The following is a 20,147-nucleotide window of genomic DNA, read 5'->3' as shown; positions in this document are numbered from 1 at the left end:
TTGATTGTATTTTGGTGGTCACAGGTCAAAGGTCAAGTCTGTCTGACCGTTTATCCTTCTCATTCTTGTGAACGAGATATCTCAAGAATACCTTGAGGGAATTTCTTAAAATTTGGCACAAACATCCACTTGCACTCAATGAACTGATTAGATTTTGGCGGTCAAAGGTCGAGGTCACTGTGACCTTGCCTGTCTCATTTTTGTGACTACGACTGCAAGAACACCTTGAGGGAATTTCTTTAAATTTGACACAAATGTCCACTTGGACTGAAGAATAAACTGATTGGAAGTTTGTGGTCAAAGGCCAAGGTCACTGTGACCTTGCAAAACATGTTTTTGGCCATAACTCAAGAATTCAAATACTGACTATGACAAAACTTGACACAGATGTCTAACAGGATATATTGACGAAGTCATGACATTTTATACCCAAAAGGTCAAAGGTCAGCATCACTGTGACATCCATTACTCAAGATGACAACACAGGAACACGAGGGAAGACATTTGGTCAGATACTGAATGGGTGACTCTAATCTTGAAACTGTGCTGATTGTACAGATCTTAAGAATCTTTCTCAATTTTCCCTGCAGCCAAACATGGTGTTTTAGATGATGTGAAGATGGGTTACCTGGGAATTTACTCCCCTGTGGGTGAACACACGGACACAACGACAGGGATTCAGTCAGCATAAACTATCATTATACCCAGTGGCAACAGATTACCCTCCCCGCCCTGTGGAGAACCCAGTCTGTGTGATCCACCTCTGGTGAGTCATACTGACAGAGAGAGGAGAGAGGGTGCCATCTAGTGGCACAATAGCAGAGCCTCACAGGACTCCTTCAAGGACCACTGGAAGAGCACATTCGTACCTATGAAGAATCAAATCAGACACACAGTCCTTTATTAAACTGCAGTTATTTATTCAGTCAGCGTAAAACATCAGACATGAACATCATTAAAATGGCCCCATAACCAAAGGAAATATTGTTTATGTTATGTAACGGAAAACATTGTGCAAATCGGAGCCTGTGTTGTGACATGAATGACCCTGCTGTGTCACAGAATTACTCGTGTAACACTGTGTTTTTCCAAAGTGTTTCCATGCTCTAAAGCTGCTTCAATAATGTTTTCCAGTCTGGTTTCATGCTCCATCTCATGTGATACACATTTACGTGTAAAATACTGTCGGCCTACATCCTTCTGCATTAAACTGAAGTTCGTAACAAACATCAGATTTCCTCTGGACGGATTAAAACTCTGGTCCTGTAATTAATAACGAGTTAAATTACCCAAGACCAAAACTTTCTTAATACAATCGGCCCGGCCTCACAGCACAGCCATGTGACGCAGTAATCTGCCCGGAGATTACACACTCAAGGTCAAGAGGGTTTAGTGTCGGCTGCGGGTGGATGACGAGACGCAGTCAGACACTTTCAACATCTCGTCGTCTACCTCAGATTGGACCGTGACCCCCCATTTGGGAACCACTGGTCTAACTTGTGTTTTCAAACTTGTTATAATTTCATATAAAAAACAGAACATCTGATAAAGTAAATTAGACTTGATGGACAATTTGACGAAATGGATTTTCAAAGATCCTCCACCCTATCAAGGTTTGATGATTATTTGACATAAAAATTATCCACTTTTGAGGTACAGAATATCAACACCAAGTACCAGCTGTCACCCGTGCCGACTAAAAATGCAAAAGGAAAGTCCACAAATATTGATCCCCAGCTCCAAACGGATGTCACCCAAAGAAATGAGTCTTGGGTCTGCGCTTGAAGGAACCTTTCAAAGACAGCTCCAGCTCCTCTGTGTCTCGGAACGACACGCTATGGACAATCTGTGACGTCCTCAGGCGGACCTTCTGGAGGTTGGGCTTCATTCTGCTGAGCGACGACTTCCTCCTGACGACCTTCTGTCTTGGTTTCCCCTCCCCGTCTACAGAGTCACAGTCGTTGGGGCTGAGGAGCCTGAGGGGCTTCAAGTTCGCCTGGAAACCCTTGGAGAACCTCCAGCGCCCTCCATTACTGCAGTGTGCGTTCTCTGAATCAGAGCGCTCATATGCTCCTATGATGTCCCGTATGTCCACGCTCACGTTGTCAGTGAGGTACTGGCAGGCCTTCCTCCCGCTGTAGTCTCTGATCTCCACGTCTGCGTTGTAGGCGCCCACCAGGAGCTTCACCACCTCCATGTGGTTGTGCATGGCGGCGATGTGCAGCGGCGTGTAGCCGGTGTTGGATCGCACATCAACACTGATGGGGACGTTGTGCTGCTTGGCGAAGTTGATAATCAGAGCGATCAGCTCAGGCTTGTCTTGCTTGGCCGCCCAGTGCAGGCAGGTGAACCCAGTGACGAAATCCTTCCTCAGGATGAGGCTGGGCTCTGTGGCGAGGAGGGGGTACAAGCTGTCCCACTCCCCGTCCGACGCGCACATCATCCACTCGTGCTCCAGCGGGTCCAGAGCGACCGAGGTCCTGTCGTCGTCCAGGCTGCAGGACACCAACGAAACGGAGTCGCTGTCACTTTTGGAGGGCAGGTACACTGAGTTGCGTAGCACCATGCTGCGCCTCAGCTGGGGGGAGCTGCTCATCATGACCTCGATGAAGTGTTTGCGGCTGCCTTTCGGGCTGCAGTTGCCTTCACTCCCTGACAAGCTGCACACATCCAACAGCCCTTCATGCTCCCCGTCGTCTGCCTCCTGCTGCTGGGAGCGTTTTGAGTCCCTGCGCCTGATCACCCCATCAACCTGCTCTCTTTGATAGGACTCCGTCTCAACCTGCCTGTCTCTGGGAGTGAGTCCAGCAGCAGCTACCTGTCCTGTCCTACCAGTTTGTACAGGCTCAGGCATGGTGAACACAGATCCCTCTTCTGGGAGAGGCGAAGCTTCAATCACTGCAATTTCTGGTATGTCCGGCTGTTTCCCAGCACACTCCTTCTTGGACTCCCTCTTCTCTCTCCGGAAGCTTTGTCTGTTCCCCATCTCACCTGAGCGGCTGTCCACTTCCTCGACTACACAAACAAACTCATGACACTTGCTCTCGTCGTCTGGTGCGCGCTGCACAATGGGCGCAGGGGAGAAAGCATGCGGAACTCTCACCTGGCTGTCATTTCCGTAACCTGAGCCAGGTGGATGTTGCGCCTCATCCCCTGCAGCCTGAGCCTCCGCTACGTCACTACCACCAACTTGACGGCTGTCACCTGGACACCGCTCACCGGGCCCCTCTGCATCTAACACTCGTGCCTGCGCACTTTCTGTCCCACTTGTCTCCTTCTCTGCACCGCGGAACTTCTTCTTCAGGCAGACATGTTTCACTCCACTCTCAGTTTTGACATAAGCAACGGTGTCAACGTGGTTTTTAAAATTCTTCCGCACAGCCGCTTTCTGCTCCGGCTCCTCCGGGAACACGGCCTTAAAATGCTCAACTAGATCCGTGTTTCTCACTTTGCCCCCTCTCTCCTTCAGAAAGTCCAGAACAGCCTCCTGGGTGCACTCGGTGGCCATTGTACACAGCTATAAATGACGTTGCTGGCACTTTTAACACGCTGGGGAACCGTTACAGAAGCAGACTACATGTAAACATGCTCTCCTGTCGTGCCGTCCTGCACCGGATTACCCCTCGGTACAGAAATACGCCACACAGAACCGTTAATGATGTTGAGAGAGAGAGCAAGAGTGACGTAGAGCTTCTCCCTGCCTTCTGTTTCTAGCCTCCAGGCGTTCTCCGTCTCCTAGCAACCGAGTGCAGGAAACTGACACTTGTGGACCGTACCATTTACCCTGTGAGAGCGGGGGGGTTAAAATGGTTAAACAAGGTATATCTGTTGCTATAAACGTCTGAATAATTACTTTTTATATATTATTATATACGCCTTCAAACGAGGATATCTAATGAAATGAAATAACCTTAGTTTTAATGCTGTTTGCTTTGTTTCTCCTAAAGTGATCCTCCAATGGTGTGAGCCAACAGTGCAGGTTGCTACTTGAAGAACTCTGTTATGGCGTAACTAAGGAAAACTTAAAGTGTAGGTATTAATTTACTTTAAATGAGTCATGTGTGAAACTTACAGTATGTTTTGGGCAAACATGAACCGGTTGCTGTGCCGCACAACAGGAATGAGCAAGTCCGGTAGCGCAGCGTTAAAACTACACAAAAGATAAACTAGATGTATGTCTTATTTTGACAGTCTGTGGTTTGCAACATGTACCAGAGCTCTGTGGAGACATTTTAGAAAGTATAAAGGTGACATTAGTTGAATATTTGTTAAAAATAAATCAGTATTTGCTACAGTGAAGGCGAAAAGAGCCAGCGTTGCCGGTTAGCTGCCGAGAGTAGCTAGCTTAATGCTACTTCCGCTCTCACCGGAAGTTGCGCATTAATTATTTCTACAGTCGTTTTTTATTTTTTTGTTTTATTTCTTATTAGCAAATTAACATATACAAATCGACATAATACATTGTGGTACATAAAAAACAACGGAACAGACAAGCCTCGATTATTTCTACAGTACAGTAGTGCCCTAAACACCCTAATCCCATTGGTTGAGTACAGTTACGTCACTGTTTGAATGCCGGAAAAGGCGTGTCCGTGGAGTTAATGCTAATGCTAATGTGAATTAAACTATCTGCTGTTGTACCGTGTGGGAAAACGCAGCTGACGAAGACAACACCAGCGACTGGTAACTTCTATTAACTGCCCATTCAACGTCCGCTCGCAGTAACAAATACACAGCTGACCTCAGCGTTAATATAGCTGCTACAGAAGCTAACCGAGCTAACCAAACTACAAAATAACGTCACAGCTATAGTTGCAGATACATTGAATTAACCTTATATTATTGATAGACACTATGGGAAGAAACTGCGTATGGACTGTAGCTCCTTCATAGTGAGCTTGATGACAAAATCTCGCTGCAAAATGCGGCAGTTTAAAGTCATTTTAATTCATTAAACGTGTTTGTTTGTCGGCTACTAGTATGCCGAATTCACCATAATAACCTCAAGGTTCCTAAATGGTAGTATTTTGTACATTTGGAGCTGCGTGTTAGCAGCTGTAGCCCAGCAGAATTAAATTCTCTGTTTTTTAAACGGAGTTCCGCGTCGACTTTTTTTTTTTTTATCAGTGTCTCCTGCAGCTTTTGAACTCTAACACCGCGCATGTTGTTCTGTTTCCTGCAGTGGGATGAAACGATGGAGCAGGTGAGTTACCATGACAAATCTTGTGCTGATCAGAGTCTGTAGAGGCGTGTGTGTGTGTGTGTGAAGGGGAAGGCTGTCTCTCAGTCTCTGATGTAGAAACATGAGCTGCTCCAGTCAGGTGATGATCTGAGTGATGCTCCTGAGGAGTAAAGTTAGTGCTGCTGAGTGGGAGACATGGACAGCAGGAAAGCTCATTTTTTGCAATCAAGAAATAAGACGTATGTGTATCTGTGGACTGACAGGCAGTTCCAGGTAGGGCTCAGGATTCTTCAGCAGGTTTGCTTTGCTGTGTGATGTGTGTTTGTTCATTTATCGTTTATGTTGCAGCAGGAGCAGATCGAGTGGGACGATGTGAACAAACTTCTGCAGCATCATGGTTTTAAGCCAGTGTGTTTTGCAGATCCCGTAGAGAACAAGAACCTCTCAGGTAAGAGTCAAAAGTTCTAATTTATGAGCAAAATATTCTAAGGAAGTTTAAGTTCAGTTCTGTCTCATGACTCTGCGTGTGTCCTTAGATTTGATTCTGCTGGACAAGAAGTCAGCCAGTGAGATCAGGATGTCCCTGAGGACGATGCTCACGGATTCAGAGAGAAGACAGGCCCTCATCCAGGAGCTCATCAAGTCCAACAGTCAGCTCAAGTAAGTCAAACATTGAGCCAATGAATAGGACTGCAGCAGCATAACAGCAGTATGAGTGGTGTCTGTGGAAGAATTCAGACAGCTGAGGATCTTATGCAGTGTATACATGCCTGCAGTGTGTAGCACTGTGGGTGTTAGCATCTCCTGAATAATGTATGTGCGCTGTGCGTCGACCACCTGTCCTCCTGTCATTTAATCGTATCAGCATCAGATGGGTGTCGCAGAGATGAGTTCAGTAGCTCAGTGCAGGTATGAAGTCTCAGCCTGAGTGATCAAAGGGAAACCAGCTGACTGTTATCCATCCATGCTGATCTGGAGTTAGGTTGCAGGGCCCAGCAGTCATCTTAAAAACAGAAAATACACATTGCACATTGTTAGAATGAAATAAAAGATAAAGTCCGCACACCAGAAGCTGCTCAGATGTTACGTTTTGGGCTCCTGCCCTTCATCAGACATAAAATAAATGTGGATACACCTCCATATATACAACCCCTTGGGGTCACCTGGCACAATCAGGTGATAAATCACAGGTGTGAGAAAAATAATATTATCAAACAGAAAGAAAAAATATTTCTGATTGATGGGAAACAATCTTTAAATGCAATACAATGCCAAAATACCACTTTACAAAGATTCTTATAGAAAATCTTTAAGTATTTGCGCAGGTATGAGGCCTGAGAATCTTACCTTTTGGTCCAGTTCTTTTGGGGATGTGCGTGCTACTTTTACCTGTCACATTGTTAGAATGACCCTTTTCTGTGTGCGTGTCTTTAGAGAAGAGGTTCATGAGCACATGAGTCGAGCGGCTCAGCAGTCTCAGAGGGCCACAGAGCTGGAGGGGCTGCTGGATGCGGTGAAGACCCGAGTCCAGGACCTGGAGGACCGCTGCCTCGGCAAGGCTGTCCAGCAGCACAGCCACACACAGCGACTGCAGCAGGAAAAACAAGAAGCACAGGTATGTCCGCAGACATAGTGGTACTCAGTAGTGATGTCCAAATGAAGCTTCATGAAGCACCAGTTGTATTTGCTGAACCCACTAGATGGTGCTCTTGGTGTGATGAAAAAGGCTCAAGGGATGGCAATGCAGTTTGGTTTCAACCCTTTGTTGAACACAGAGTGCCAGAGTGGACCCAAAAAATAAAGAAAATGGTTCATGAAGCTTCATTTGGCCATTGCTAGTTGAAATCATTTACGTACACTTGTGTGCGGTCTGAGCACTAGTGATGGCCAAATGAAGCTTCATGAACCAGCAGTTGTATTTGCTGAACCCACTAGATGGCGCTCTTGGTGTAATGAAAAAGGCTCAAGGGATGGCAATGCAGTTTGGTTTCAACTAGCAACGGACAAATGAAGCTTCATGAACCATTTTCTTTATTTTTTGGGTCCATTCTGGCACTCTTTGTTCAACAAAGGGTTGAAACCAAACTGCATTGCCATCCCTTGAGCCCTAGAGCGCCATCTAGTGGGTTCAGCAAATACAACTGGTGGTTCATGAAGCTTCATGTGGCCATCACTAGTGCTCAGACTGCACACAAGTGTACGTAAATGATTGATTATCTTTGTTTGTGAATGGTCAAGTATTATCTGTGTAGTGAATCATTTGTTTCATCTGCCCAGAAACGGAGTCAGGTCCTCGAGCAGAAGCTGTCGAAACAAAAGGACGAAGCAGCCCAGCTCCAAAGGAAACTTTATTTTACCCTCAAAGAAGAAGAGCTGCGATTGGCTCGACAGAGTGACACGTTCCAGCACATCTGCGACAGAGTCAGCCAGCAGAGCTCTCCGGCAGACCAGCAGTAAGAACATTTAAGGGTGCTATCACACCTGTAGTTGGGTTCCTTTGGTCCACAGCAGAGGGGAAAAAATGACCGTTTAAAGGGAGCATTGCAGTTGAAACCATTGAGACAGATCACGTCCTCTGTGATGAGTAGATTGCTACAGCTCTCCTTGTTCTTCTCTCTGCAGGCTGCTGGATGTGATTGACTTCTATGAGACTAAAATGACTCAGCTGCTGGATGAGCTCAGGTAACACATGCCTCCCAGAACATGCTGACTTAATACTGTGTTTCCAAGGCTTGTGCTGAGCTGTTAACGTCACCACAGATCTGTCAAAGGAGAACCAGAAGTGGCTCATCGGACACGAACCAAGAAGGCATCCAGCAGCATTACTCCGTCTTTCAAAACCATTCTCAAGGTACCCTGACAAACTTCTACTCATTTTCAGATTGCTTCCCCCTTAAATCAGTGGGTCACACTTTTACGTTTCTCCAAGGCATACCAGACACAACAAAAGAAGAGCAACACTCAAATCGAAGAGCTAAAGAGAGACGTCGACCGCCTGAAGCAGGAGCTTGAGACGAGGTGTGTGTTCATCTGTTCGTCCAGTTTATGTCCAACGCCTGCACAATAGCTAGCAGGATGCTAGCTCAGCTGGTGCCCATCTTGTGTTTGCATGCACATAACTCATGCAGAGCACCAACCATCTTTGCAGATCGTCCAAAGACAGCACAACTGAGCCCAGTGATCACGCCAGGGAAGCCAGTCTCTGTGGCCGCTATCACCAGGTGCGTTTGGTCCATGAGGTCTGAGTGTGTCCCTTCTTCTCTCTGGGGTTCACTTCTTATAACCAAACACTAAACCTAATAACTACCTCCTGAATTCCAGCTGTTGCACGAGATCAGCGCTGTTGTGACCGATCCCAACGCTCCGTTGCGACTGCACAAGCCGAGACCTTCCGCTGTCGGTTCGGAGCTGACAGAGTTTGAGACTCTCCTCCCCGCGCTGGAGGTCTGGGCCCAGCAGCTCCACCTACTGAAGGTAAACCGGCTTCAGTATCAGCACCTACCAGACACTGATCATTCACCAGGAAATACCGAATACAGCGTGTGGAGTCGAATAAGAGGATGTGTTTCTATAGGATCTACAAAGGGCTTTAAATAAGCTGAGGGCCAGACTGATGCCCTGGCAGCCGTCTGATGGGGGCCATAATGCTGCAGAAGCAGTGAAGGTGGAGGACATGATGTTGCTGGTGGACACCATGCTGGAAAGCACCTCAGCTGATGACGAAAAGGTAGATCGCTGCACTACTTTCGTACTACTCGCTCAAGGTAGTATGTATTAATGGTGCAAGATACACTCTGTGGTGTCCTGCTAGGTGCTCCGGAGTCCCACTCGGTACACTCTGGGCTCCATGGTGTCTCACTTCCAGAAGCTGTTCGACGTGACCTCCCTCAGAGGAGTGTACCCCCGTATGAACGAGGTCTACACCCGGCTGGGAGAGATGTCCAACACCATGAGGAACCTCCGAGACGTTCTGGAGCTAGGTAAGCTTCAGCCGGAGACAAAGCTTCGTATGTCCGTCAGTCAGCTTTTGAGAAATTGGACAGTAGTTGAGCAGAGATGTTTGTGCTTGTGTGTCAGACAGCAGGGCTCCTCCTGCTGAGGTGGTGAACCATGTGGCCAGGCTGGTTTCCTCCACCGAGCACACTGCCGGGTTCCATAATCTGCTGGGAGACGCTGACATTGACAGGTTCACATACACTGAACACACAAAGTGTTTAGAATATCACCGGCAGCTCAAGGCTAGTTTCTGGTTGTTGTTGTTGTTGTTGTTTTTTAACATTTGTTGCTATCATTTTCCAGCGTCATCATCAAAGTGAAGCAGCACGAGGAGTTCTTCCCCGCTTTCCATGCCCTCATTATGGACATTTTTCAGACTCTAGGTAAATATGACACGTAACAACACAAGTAACCCCATCTTGTGTTATTAAAAGACAGATTTCTGGTTTATTTTATTTTATTTCAGTGACATTTAAAGAGAAAACTAGTGGAAAACGTTAGTGACGGCCAAATGAAGCTTCATGAACCAGCAGTTGTATTTGCTGAACCCACTAGATGGCGCTCTGGGTGTAATGAAAAAGGCTCAAGGGATGGCAATGCAGTTTGGTTTCAACCCTTTGTTGAACAAAGAGTGCCAGAGTGGACCCAAAAAATAAAGAAAATGGTTCATGAAGCTTCATTTGGCCATCACTAGTAAACATTAGTGATGGCCAAATGAAGCTTCATGAACCAGCAGTTGTATTTGCTGAACCCACTATATGGCGCTCTTGGTGTAATGAAAAAGCCTCAAGGGATGGCAATGCAGTTTGGTTTCAACTAGCAATGGCCAAATGAAGCTTCATGAAGCATTTTCTTTATTTTCTATGTGTGTGTGTGTTTCAGGAGTGAGTCATCTGGATGACATCCTTCCAGCTCTGAAGTCTTTGAAACAAGCAGCACAATGACACACTGCTGCACGAACTGATCTCCGTGCTGCGTTTTGCTCAACGTCGTTTGTCGATTGTGGAGTGTGATTTTTGTTTTTAATAAAAATTTGTTTATTTTATGGATGTGGTGTCAGTGAAGACGGGTGTTTTTTGAGCATTCAACAACTTCCACAGTGTTTTGTTGCCCCTGGCCCAACTCTTTTGGAACGTGTTGCAGCATCAAATTCAGAATAAGTGTATATTTTAGAAATCAGTTTGAACACTAAATATCTTGTCTTTGGGCTGTGCTCGTTTGAATACACTCCAGTCTACAGTTACAAACCCAGTAGGGAGACTAGAGGGTTGTAATAAAAAAGATAAAGCTGAGCGAGCTTGTTACCGTACCAAAATTATCATCATGGAAGAACATGTGAGGCGCCACTCTTCCAATTACAAGTTATTGTATCGTCTAAATAATGTTCAAGCTGTTATTTAAGGTAATAAAAATTCCATTATGTTGTTTAAATCTCCAAATCAAAAAGCTAATGACAGATTAACTGTGACGCCAAAATGCATGAATGAAAATGTTCTTGTTTAACGTGGTTAAAACACAGTCTTTGTTTCACGATTATTAAAAATTATTTTTGAATAAATTTCAGGCCTTTAGGTTTGAACAAAGTCTAGTGAGAGTCAGGCATCTCTAGATGGCAGCCATCTTAAATTGTTGAAGAGGTAAGTGAAGATCTCTCTTAATTTTCATGGGTTTTCTTGAGTGGTGTCCAAATAAAGTTGTATTTGCTGAAGCCACTAGATGGCGCTCTTGGTGTAATGAAAAAGGCTCAAGGGATGGCAATGCAGTTTGGTTTCAAGCCTTTGTTGAACAAAGAGTGCCAGAGTGTGTCAGGGTCACACTCTGGGTCCAGTTTTTAAACTAGTAAGGTATTAAATATCAGTGTTTGAGGAGCAAGAAAAGTATCATTAATTTTAGGATTATGATTTCTCTCATAGATTATCTGTCTCAGTTAGTGCTGTGTAAATGTATATATATATGTATATATATATATATAACCAACTACCTCAGCTCTAAGTCTGAGTGATGCATCACTTTTATGACAGTATGCTCATCTTCATGTTTATATTAAGACTGAACCTTGAGCCACCAAAGACATTTTATCAATTTTTCCTCATCAATGTGAAAATAAATGCAAACTCTGTTGAGATGATCCATACAGTGGAGCTGCTGGTGGGTTATGAGTCATGTATTAAATATGACAAATGCAGCGCCCCTTCAAAAACTGCCTGTTTGGAACAGAAATAAACAAAAGAAAGAAAGAAAACAGAAATAAATGAAAACAGAAATAAGTAAATAAATAGGGAAATAAATGAAAACAAATAACTAGGGAAATAAAACAGAAATAAATAAATAGATAAATAGGGAAATAAATGAAAACAAATAATAAATAGGGAAATAAATGAAAACAAATAACTAGGGAAATAAAACAGAAATAAATAAATAGGGAAATAAATGAAAACAGAAATAAGTAAGTAAATAAATAAATAAATAAATAGGGAAATTAATGAAAACAGAAATAAGTAAATAAATAAATAAATAAATAGGGAAATAAATGAAAACAAATAACTAGGGAAATAAAACAGAAATAAATAAATAGGGAAATAAATGAAAACATAAATAATAAATAAATAGGGAAATAAATGAAAACAAATTAACTAGGGAAATAAAACAGAAATAAATAAATAGATAACTAGGGAAATAAATGAAAACATAAATAAATAAATGAATATATAGGGAAATATATGAAAACAGAAATAAATAAATAGGGAAATAAATGAATATGGAAAATAGGTAATTTGTCAAATAAATAAATTGTATTTGTTTATTTTTATATTTCTGTGCATATTTATTTATTTTCACATGAACCTGCACATTTATTTGATAACTGGACATTTCTACATTTCTTTCTTTATGAGTTCATTTATTTATTTACTGAACAACTTATTTATTTATTTCTGATTTTGGCAGTCTCAGCCCTTCATAGTGGTGTTGCAGCTTTCTCAAGAACCGCTCACACATTCATTCTATAGATGCCACAAGCAGCTATAGATTTATTATTATGTCTACATATGAAAAATATTGAATCAAGTTGCTCGTCATTGTCATTGTGCCTGGCATCAACTTACAAAGGGCCCCCAAAGCACTCAAAAAGCACAGATACTACAGTCTTCTATGATGCATTGCTTCTTGATTTCCCAAACTACAGGGTGGGCCAAGGGCCAATTACAATTACAGAGGCTCCACTCACCTGCCTCCACAGCTGCAGCTCATCAGCCAATCAGCCTGGTATAAAAGCCTCTCCAGCACACACACTCTTTACCAGATTGTTCTTCACCCACATGCAAGACTTCTCAGCACTCCTTCCCTGCCTATGATATCTTCGTCAGCTCAAGCTCCTGTTTATTCTGTGAACAAATAAAGGTTATTACCAACTGGCCCTGAGTGCTGCATTTGGGTTCAGTCACACCACTCTTTCTGAATCCTAAATCTGGCCCGACATGCTGTCTGACATTTGTTTCCACTGTCTACCTGTCTCCGCATGTGAGAGAGACGAGTTCTCGCAGATCCAGAGAGGAAAGGTCGTCGTCATCTCATCATGAATAGGCGGGAGTGGAGAGCCTGGCTACTCGCTGCGTCCCCACATACATCAACTCCACTGAGCAGAAAATTAAAATGGAAATCTGGGCCTTGAACGGAGTCGAGGGTCCCATTGACCTGTGCCGTGTGATTTATGGCGGGTGATTACGTCACCTCGATGCCACTTGGGCCACGGAGCTCACTCGATGCTCCGACTCATAAGCATTCATTTTCAAAGTGTTTATCACGTTGATACTTTTTATTGATCATCAGTCATTGAGTGAATGTAAAGATCATTATTCAGGTCAGTCACTACGAGTTGTGTATTGATCATTGTGTAATGAAGCTCATGCTGTTGTTGGGACCTGACCTCGTAACAGGCCTCCCACTAAAGTATCAAAATGGCAGTCGGAATTAATCAATAATTATTCATTGTGTTAAATAACCTCATGGGGCACCATGCTATGTCTGAGCCACCATTTCAGATGGCAAGACCCATAAGAAATGCCTTCACATGTCCAGTTTAGATCTTAAAGAATGAAAAATCATCTGTGGTCCAGTGAATCCCAACACTGTATGATGTTCATTACACATGATATATGGCTTGGTTCTACACAAGATTAATATGGGATATGAATTGATTCTTGTGTAAGCTAACTATATCAGTTCGTCAACTCTTTATAGGAGACAGAATGAGCTCATGTTGAGAACCAGAACATCTTCTCCAATGAGAAAAGCCAGGACCCCAGAAACGCTGCTCAGCCTTGCCTCCAATAATTGGTCATTTATTACTCTTACTATTATGACCTGTTAATGCATGGAGGTTTTTTATCTGTAAAACTTTCCTCACAATGTTAAGTCTTCTTCTTGTCTTCTGGCTGCTCCCTTCAGGGGTCGCCACACTGGATTATCTGCCTATCTCAATGGCCTTCGACCAACGGTCGTTCAATTTCCACCGGCACCCCACTGGTCAACAGCACCGGAGGCGGTCAATAGCCCTTTTTAAACAGGAGTTGTGCAAATTTGCAGGAAAGACCAATCAGTCTTCTTTCAGCATTGACAGTATAAAAACAAAATCGGGGAGTGCAGCAAAATGCCGCCTACCTACTTTTGTTTATACAGAATGCGCCTTTTTCGGGGCAATGGGGGGCGTGAGCAAGTAACAAAACGTGTAGCTCAGCGTGTGAGGTAAACAGTGATGTGGGAGGGAAGCCACGGCTGGTCAGTCCTTCGGCGATTCTCTCGTAAGTCGGCCCGTTCTTCACCGTCCCCGTCATCTGACAGTTAATGGCCTCTTCGTTTGCGAGGACAAGGAAGGCGCGCAATTCCTTGTCTCCCCAGTTGCTCATCTTTACAGTGTCTGTCAGGTTTGTGTTTCCCTCTTGCTACTAGCTGCTCGCTAATTCCTGCTATCAGCTGTTTCCTGTTTATCCACCGCCAGTGGCTCGCACGTGCAGCGTCATCAACAGCTCCTCCCACAAGTCTTCAATAGCTCCTCCCGTTGCGGAAGGGCACCTCGTTCTGTTTAAACTAAAAGGTTCCGCCAATATGTCTACCCTACGAGGTGGAAAATTGGGCACCTCGGATCAACTCGCCAATCCGGCATCAGGAGTACACAGAAAGTGCTCACCCAATGGCTGGTTTCACAATGTTATGTCTATGAACAGGAGGCGAAACGCAGCGAAACTTTATTGTATTGCAGGAGCAAACCCAGAAGCTAGAAAGTTTTTTTGGCGAATGCGACAGGTGACCAAATCCATTGGAATAGGTGCCATCTTGGAGTCCTGTTTCTAGTTACAACAATACATCTATACATCGGCTGTGGCTCAGAGGATCGGTGGTTTGATCCCCAGCTCCTGCAGTCTGCATGTGTAGCATGCTGCTTTTTTCTGCTGGGGGGTCGCTGCCACTGGGGAGTACTGTTGCCATGAGGGCGGTAGTTGGTCTGCAATGGTGTTTGAGTGGGTGGAACATGTCAGGTGGTATCCACATGGATGCCAGAACCAAAGGTTTCCCAGCAGACTGGTATGAATGGTAAGGGTTGAAGACAAATGGATGTGTGATTGGTGAGTGGTTGGTGTATTTTTTTTACAACACCGCTGTGGTTTTACATCTCGGAGGAAAAGCAAACTGTGGTCGGAACATTTTTCCGACCATCTGCTGAGTGCTGCTGTACTGTATGTACATTAAGTTCACGCAGAGGCCCATTAAGTGGCTAATGGGGTTTGATTGCCGGTGAAACGAGCCACGACAAATGAGGAGATGTCCTAATGGATGGACAACTTCAGCTACTGAGCCGGAGAGTTTGATGGAGGAGGGGGCAGGACTCTCGGGCTCCGCTCCAAATCGGCCTCTTCATCCGCAGCATTCTGCTCTCAAAGAGGAAGAAACATTTATCTTAAGAGAGTTTTCAAGCTAAAAAGTTCTGGGAACAAAACTGAGAGTAAGATAGTCCTACTTCACCACACTTGAAAGCAGAAAAGACAGAAGTGACGCAGGGGCGTGGCCTTGATTTCAAGAACTGAGCCTGGAAACATAATTTACAGACAATGTGGGGAAGATGGAGACATACGAAGAGCTGCTTTCACTAATCCTACTTCACCTTGAAGCTGTTTGACTTCTCTTTTCTCTCGTTTCAAGCCAGACCCTATCAGCTTAAATCCCACAGCCCAGGAATCAACATCTAAACTTTGCTCTCATGCGTGGAATAGGAGGGGGGAACAGGGAAATGGAGTCAGCGGTTCTTGCAAGAAAAAAACCCTATCAATAAAAGGTCTGTATTTTCGCAGGTGGTCTGGCTGTTCCCTGGTGATGCAGAGAGGACAGGTAATCCACAGTGAGATTACGTCGCTCTCTCATGTTGCACAGGTGCCGCAGGCTGATAGGACACAAAGTAATAGGCCTCTAACAGCCCATGTGGAGATGGCGGTCAGAGCAGCTTTAGATAGCGGCAGATAAACAGCAGCTACCTGGCATTGTGTCAACAAACAGTGCAGCATTCACTACCTATCCTCAGTGTATCCTACTGGTCTGGAATTGGCTCTTAAGACTGAATGTTGCTATGATACCCCAGTGATGTCATCATGGGTTTTGGTTTCATATTCTGTTATCTTGTGGACTTTGAGTTTTCTGTTTGTGTTCCTTGTTTCATGTTGTTTAGCTCGTATTTAATCTGCTTCCTGTTTTATTTTGTAGCTTCTCTCCTCATGTGTCATGTCTGGTTTTACTTCCTGTCTTTGTGTGTTTTCCCGGCTGTTTTCTGCCACACCTGTCTCGTTAGTCCTTCCCTGTTCCCTGAGTCTTCCCTTCACACCTGTTCTGTATTAGTCTTGTCTGCTCCACCCTTGTTGTCTTCCTCCTCCAGCTGCGTCTCGTCCTTGTGATTAGTCTTCTGGGTATATATACCTGTGTGTTTCCCTTTGTCCTTGGTCAGTCCGTCTGCGAAACTTCTGCGTTCGTCATGGGTTCATCCTGCCTTCATCTTCCTTGACCAGCTATGTTAAAGCTCGCCTTTTCTTGAAAACCTAAACCGATAACAATCCGCTGTGAGGGTCCAAAGGACAGAGGGATGGTGTGTGTTGTAAAGCCCTCTGAGGCAAATTGTGATTTGAGCTTTGTAAATAAAATTGAATTGAAACAGTGGAATTACAGTTTCCATGTCCATCACATGATCCCATTGTGCCCAAAACAGCCTTTTCCCATCGACAAGAAAGGACGAGAAAAACCAGCTGGGGCTTTTCGGGTTGTCAACCAATTTATTTTTGGTCAAAATGCTCTGGGCGGCTTAAGGGCCTGTTTATATGGTTCTGTATATTTATGAAAACGGGTATTTATCTTTGCGTTTGCACCTATCATTTACACGTAAGCAACGTTTTGCTCGACGAAAACGGAGATTTTCAAAAACGGCTTCCAAAAAAAATCTGTTTCTATGGAGACGTGTAAAGAGGATAGACGGAGATTTGGGAAAATGATGACGTTGCAACCCAGTTCGCGCATGGCCATTAGGCGCCCGGGAACCATAACAACAATGGCAGATATATTACGTTTTGTTAGGATTTTTGGGACTTCTTACGAGCTTACAAATGAACTTAGCACTGCTGCATCAACATTAGCGCACAAAGACATCTGCTGTGCCCAATATTAGTAAGTGCATAGCAGCTTACTATGCTACATAAGGTTAAAATGTAGTTTAAGTTGTTTTTATCACTAGCGCCAAGTGGAAAACAAATCACTGTGCATGCGCAGAACGTTTGTCTATGGTGTTTGACATATAGCGTATCGCCACCTACTGCCCTGGCATGCTAACTGCAGCAAAAACCTTGGATATTGTTTTAACAACTGATCGTGTAAACCCGGAATTTTTTTTATACGGGATAAATAAAAATCTGTTTTTATTTGTGTCTGTATCCGTGTAAACAAGGCCTAGGATTAGGTGAAGGAACAGGACCGGAACTGGTTCAGTGTTGGCGGAAAAGAGGTATCAGGGAGTCCCCAGAACTATTTAGATCCAGAATCTACCTACACTGATAGGAGTCAGACTGGATGAAAGTCCTAGGGTTTGTTGGACCCATCCACCTCCCATCCCAGCCACCCTATTGGCACTTTCCAACTTCTTATATTAATTCGCTACTGGCAGCGTTTCGAACTGAGGCCGCATGTCATACCACCATCATACTAACCACCCCTGTTATATGGCGGCTGATCTCATCATCTGCTCAGAGGGTAAGGAGCTAATTGTTTTCACAATTTGTGGGCATTGTGGACTATTCCTTTTCTTTAAGTTAGCCACTAACTGCTAGTAGCTGCTTTTTAAATGCAAATGCATGTACAGAACCCTTCCAACCAAAGACAACCAGACAAAATGACCGTAATAGCATTTTATTAAATCTCTAGCTCAGTGACTTGACTCAGTTTCTACATATTTTATATCCACAGTTTTCATGCTTTACAGGTGGAGCTCATGCATTAGGACCCACACTATATTTTATGGGGAAAACCAACGTAGTGCATGAACCCATCAGAAGTGTGGAGGCTCACCAAGCACCAACATAGGGACAGGGTGGATCAACATACCAACATTAATCCACTCAGTTTTGCTTTACCACAAAGTCGCTGGAAAAAAAGTAAAAGTTTCCCTTTTTTAAGAAGTGCATATCCCGTGGAAATGTAATTGGTCGGCACCTCCAAAAACCCTGAGGGCCCGAGTCTGGAGCCTGGGATGCTGAGACAGGAACACATGCTCAAAGTTAAGACATGTTTTCAGCCATCAAACAGAAGTGGAAGGATACACATTCAAAATATATAAAGACAAGAACCAAAAGTAAGTAAGTTCAGTATGCCCTGTGTGTGTTTGAGGCTGGAGGTTTGACTTTTTACAGCAAATATAGAATTTAGAAAATTAAATACATATTTAAAAGTTGGTACAGATAAATGCTTTTACAGCAGTTTAAAACATAAGCATATATACAAGCTCAATCAGGACATGAAATATGGTTATTTCTGTGCTGTAGAGGAAATGTTTGGTTTGAAAGAGTAGAAAAATCACACATATAACACTACACACACCATCACAAGTAGTCGAGGCAGATCACAGTAATTAAAGCCAACATTTAAATGTGTGGAAAACAACACAGAAAATAAAGTCTTTACAGATGCTGACATCATCTTTGGTGAGCTTTTGTTGGTGGTAATAGCATGGTGGCCGCCAACAGACCCAACACGAGCAAATGAAGAGACACCTTCAGCAAACTCAGATTGGGGGAGGATGTTTCTTCTTGTGCAGTGTGTTGAACTCCCAGAGCAGCTGAATCATAGTGACTGAAGTGTTAACACCAACAACACGAGCAGGGTGTGGGCTTACTGTAGTTACTGCATAGGGACGATCACTGTATGAGAGATTCACAGACTCTGAAGTATTTGTTGAGTTTCATTGCATAAGGGTTGTTCCCCTGATTCTTATTTTAAGAGATGTTTTAGGTTGTGTTTAGGGTAAGGAACATGCATTTGTGGGATGAGCAGCAGAGCTGAGTATGTGGGTTGCGCCCATGAAACTTTGCCACATCTTCTCTGCCAATGCTGTTGCTATTGACTATTGTTTTGAGCTTCTGGTACCCCCAGGTGCGTGATTGGGTAACCTGTCGTTTCTGGACAGTCAGAAGTGACATCTCATCTACCACAGACAAGAAATACATCAGAGTAGAGCTGCGTTTGAAATGCAGGATGGAGAAGGATCCCATTCCAAAGTCTTTCATGCCATTTAGACATGTGAGTGTGCGTGTTCTGAGCTTGAAATTAAAAAAGAAAATCTTTGTGACCTCAAATTTGCAGTCAAAGAACTGCAACAAAGCAGAGAAAACACATTCTCAAGTTATCACAACATTGATACATGATCAACCTTTCACTGAAGACTTCTATGAATTTGGTATAACCACACATGCAAGATGGATATGTCACTATTCTAACAATGCTGTTTACAATTTCCAAAAGTCTGTCTTCACATTTGTCTTTTGTATAAAGTTGCATAACTGACGAAATAATAAATCCATGGATTCTGACATCTGGATTTGGTGCCTCTTTCTTGCCAGTAAAAGTCCAGTCCATGACGATTCAGAGGGGAATTATTCCACCACTGAAACTGACCCAGAAAGCAAAGCAAGCACTTTGACATGTTTCTCGTCAAACACCCCATCGCTGCCAGCCCAGCGCTGGCTCAGGTGGTGAGTGCAAACTGGTCCTGCTCTATAGGTTTCTTCACCCAGGCGCCGAGTCCGGCTTTGTGGAAGGCTCTGAAGAGTGTCTGCTTGGCGCTGTGGTACTCCACCGCTGCCTGCTTGGCCTCGTGGTAGCTGCTGGGCCTTGTTGTTCTGATCCGCAGGGTGGAGGAGAGCTACGAGACATGGACAGGTAACAAAACTGTTAGATAACAACACTGAAGGAATTCTAACCAGAAGAAGTTTCAGCTGGTTACAATCTGGAGTCCTCACCACAACCTGCCACTGAATCCCTGAAATTAAAGAACAGTACAGGATATTACATGTAAAGAGAGTTACCTTGCAGTGCAGGCGTATCCAGCGGCTGTAAAGAGCGTGCTTACAGAGCCTGGAGGGTCGACCCAGATCATCTTTCCCCGTGGTGGCATTGATCACCTCTAATCCTTGGTCTCCCACCGTCCAGTTCACACTGAAGTTTGGTGCTTTCCCCGGCTGACGAGCCTCTGCGTTACTGATTCCTGTGGGCAGAGTTTCAGTTCACAGTGGACATAAACAAGAATGGAGGGCCAAGACTATTAAAAAGGTTCCCTGAGTGAGACTGTGCGTCACTTGGATACTGTACAGAGCTCCAAGAGGATATTTTAAGATTGCAAACAGGCGACAGATCAGTGGAAATCCGTCGTTCATAAAAGTATGTTCTGTTC

At 44.2% G+C, this 20,147-nt stretch overlaps 3 protein-coding genes across 9 annotated transcripts in view; 1 reads left to right on the top strand and 2 right to left on the bottom strand.

Annotated features, from left to right (window-relative positions):
* Positions 1–905: 905 nt before the first annotated feature.
* Positions 906–3,688, bottom strand: LOC125884761 (ankyrin repeat domain-containing protein SOWAHC-like). Its single transcript, XM_049569933.1, has one exon. It carries the CDS (start codon positions 3,506–3,508, stop codon positions 1,751–1,753), a length of 1,758 nt encoding a protein of 585 aa, XP_049425890.1. The 5' UTR covers positions 3,509–3,688; the 3' UTR covers positions 906–1,750.
* Positions 3,689–3,947: 259 nt separating this feature from the next.
* On the top strand, positions 3,948–10,264 carry cep70 (centrosomal protein 70). 5 transcript variants are annotated; one of them, XM_049569938.1, is made up of 16 exons: positions 3,948–4,029; positions 5,183–5,203; positions 5,531–5,630; positions 5,719–5,842; positions 6,617–6,797; positions 7,460–7,635; positions 7,805–7,864; positions 7,943–8,033; positions 8,112–8,200; positions 8,331–8,403; positions 8,504–8,656; positions 8,757–8,909; positions 8,994–9,162; positions 9,260–9,368; positions 9,482–9,561; positions 10,061–10,258. In XM_049569938.1, the coding sequence occupies exons 2-16, from the start codon at positions 5,195–5,197 to the stop codon at positions 10,120–10,122; spliced, it is 1,629 nt and encodes a 542-aa protein (XP_049425895.1). In that variant the 5' UTR covers positions 3,948–4,029; positions 5,183–5,194; the 3' UTR covers positions 10,123–10,258. The 5 variants fall into 5 exon arrangements, with proteins under 5 accessions (XP_049425895.1, XP_049425896.1, XP_049425892.1 ...); XM_049569939.1 differs by lacking the exon at positions 3,948–4,029 and adding an exon at positions 4,102–4,683 and having other exon boundaries at positions 5,534–5,630; positions 10,061–10,260; XM_049569935.1 differs by lacking the exon at positions 3,948–4,029 and adding an exon at positions 4,102–4,683 and having other exon boundaries at positions 5,128–5,203; positions 10,061–10,259.
* An 8,542-nt stretch (positions 10,265–18,806) lies between these two features.
* The window catches only part of LOC125884757 (double-stranded RNA-specific editase 1-like), a 44,106-nt gene continuing 42,765 nt past the window's right edge, over positions 18,807–20,147 (bottom strand). For all 3 annotated transcript variants that reach the window (XM_049569930.1, XM_049569928.1, XM_049569929.1), the window contains 2 exons: positions 19,783–19,961; positions 18,807–19,619 (listed from right to left, as the gene is read on the bottom strand). In XM_049569930.1, the coding sequence (XP_049425887.1) occupies positions 19,443–19,619; positions 19,783–19,961 (356 nt within the window). In that variant the 3' untranslated portion in view covers positions 18,807–19,442. The remainder of the gene's footprint in view (positions 19,620–19,782; positions 19,962–20,147) is intronic.

This window comes from Epinephelus fuscoguttatus, linkage group LG24 (assembly GCF_011397635.1).
Source record: "Epinephelus fuscoguttatus linkage group LG24, E.fuscoguttatus.final_Chr_v1".
NCBI lineage: Eukaryota > Metazoa > Chordata > Actinopteri > Perciformes > Serranidae > Epinephelus > Epinephelus fuscoguttatus.
Note: the sequence above shows the minus strand (reverse complement) of the source record. Positions and strands in the feature narration are given on the sequence as shown.

Excerpts from the sequence above, each read along its gene's own strand:
- LOC125884761 (XM_049569933.1), bottom strand. The coding sequence starts at position 3,508 with ATGGCCACCGAGTGCACCCAGGAGGCTGTTCTGGACTTTCTGAAGGAG.
- cep70 (XM_049569934.1), top strand. The coding sequence starts at position 5,378 with ATGGACAGCAGGAAAGCTCATTTTTTGCAATCAAGAAATAAGACGTAT. Across the intron at positions 5,631-5,718 it reads AGAGAACAAGAACCTCTCAG|ATTTGATTCTGCTGGACAAG; the intron begins GTAAGAGTCAAA and ends GTGTGTCCTTAG. Across the intron at positions 9,163-9,259 it reads CCGAGACGTTCTGGAGCTAG|ACAGCAGGGCTCCTCCTGCT; the intron begins GTAAGCTTCAGC and ends CTTGTGTGTCAG.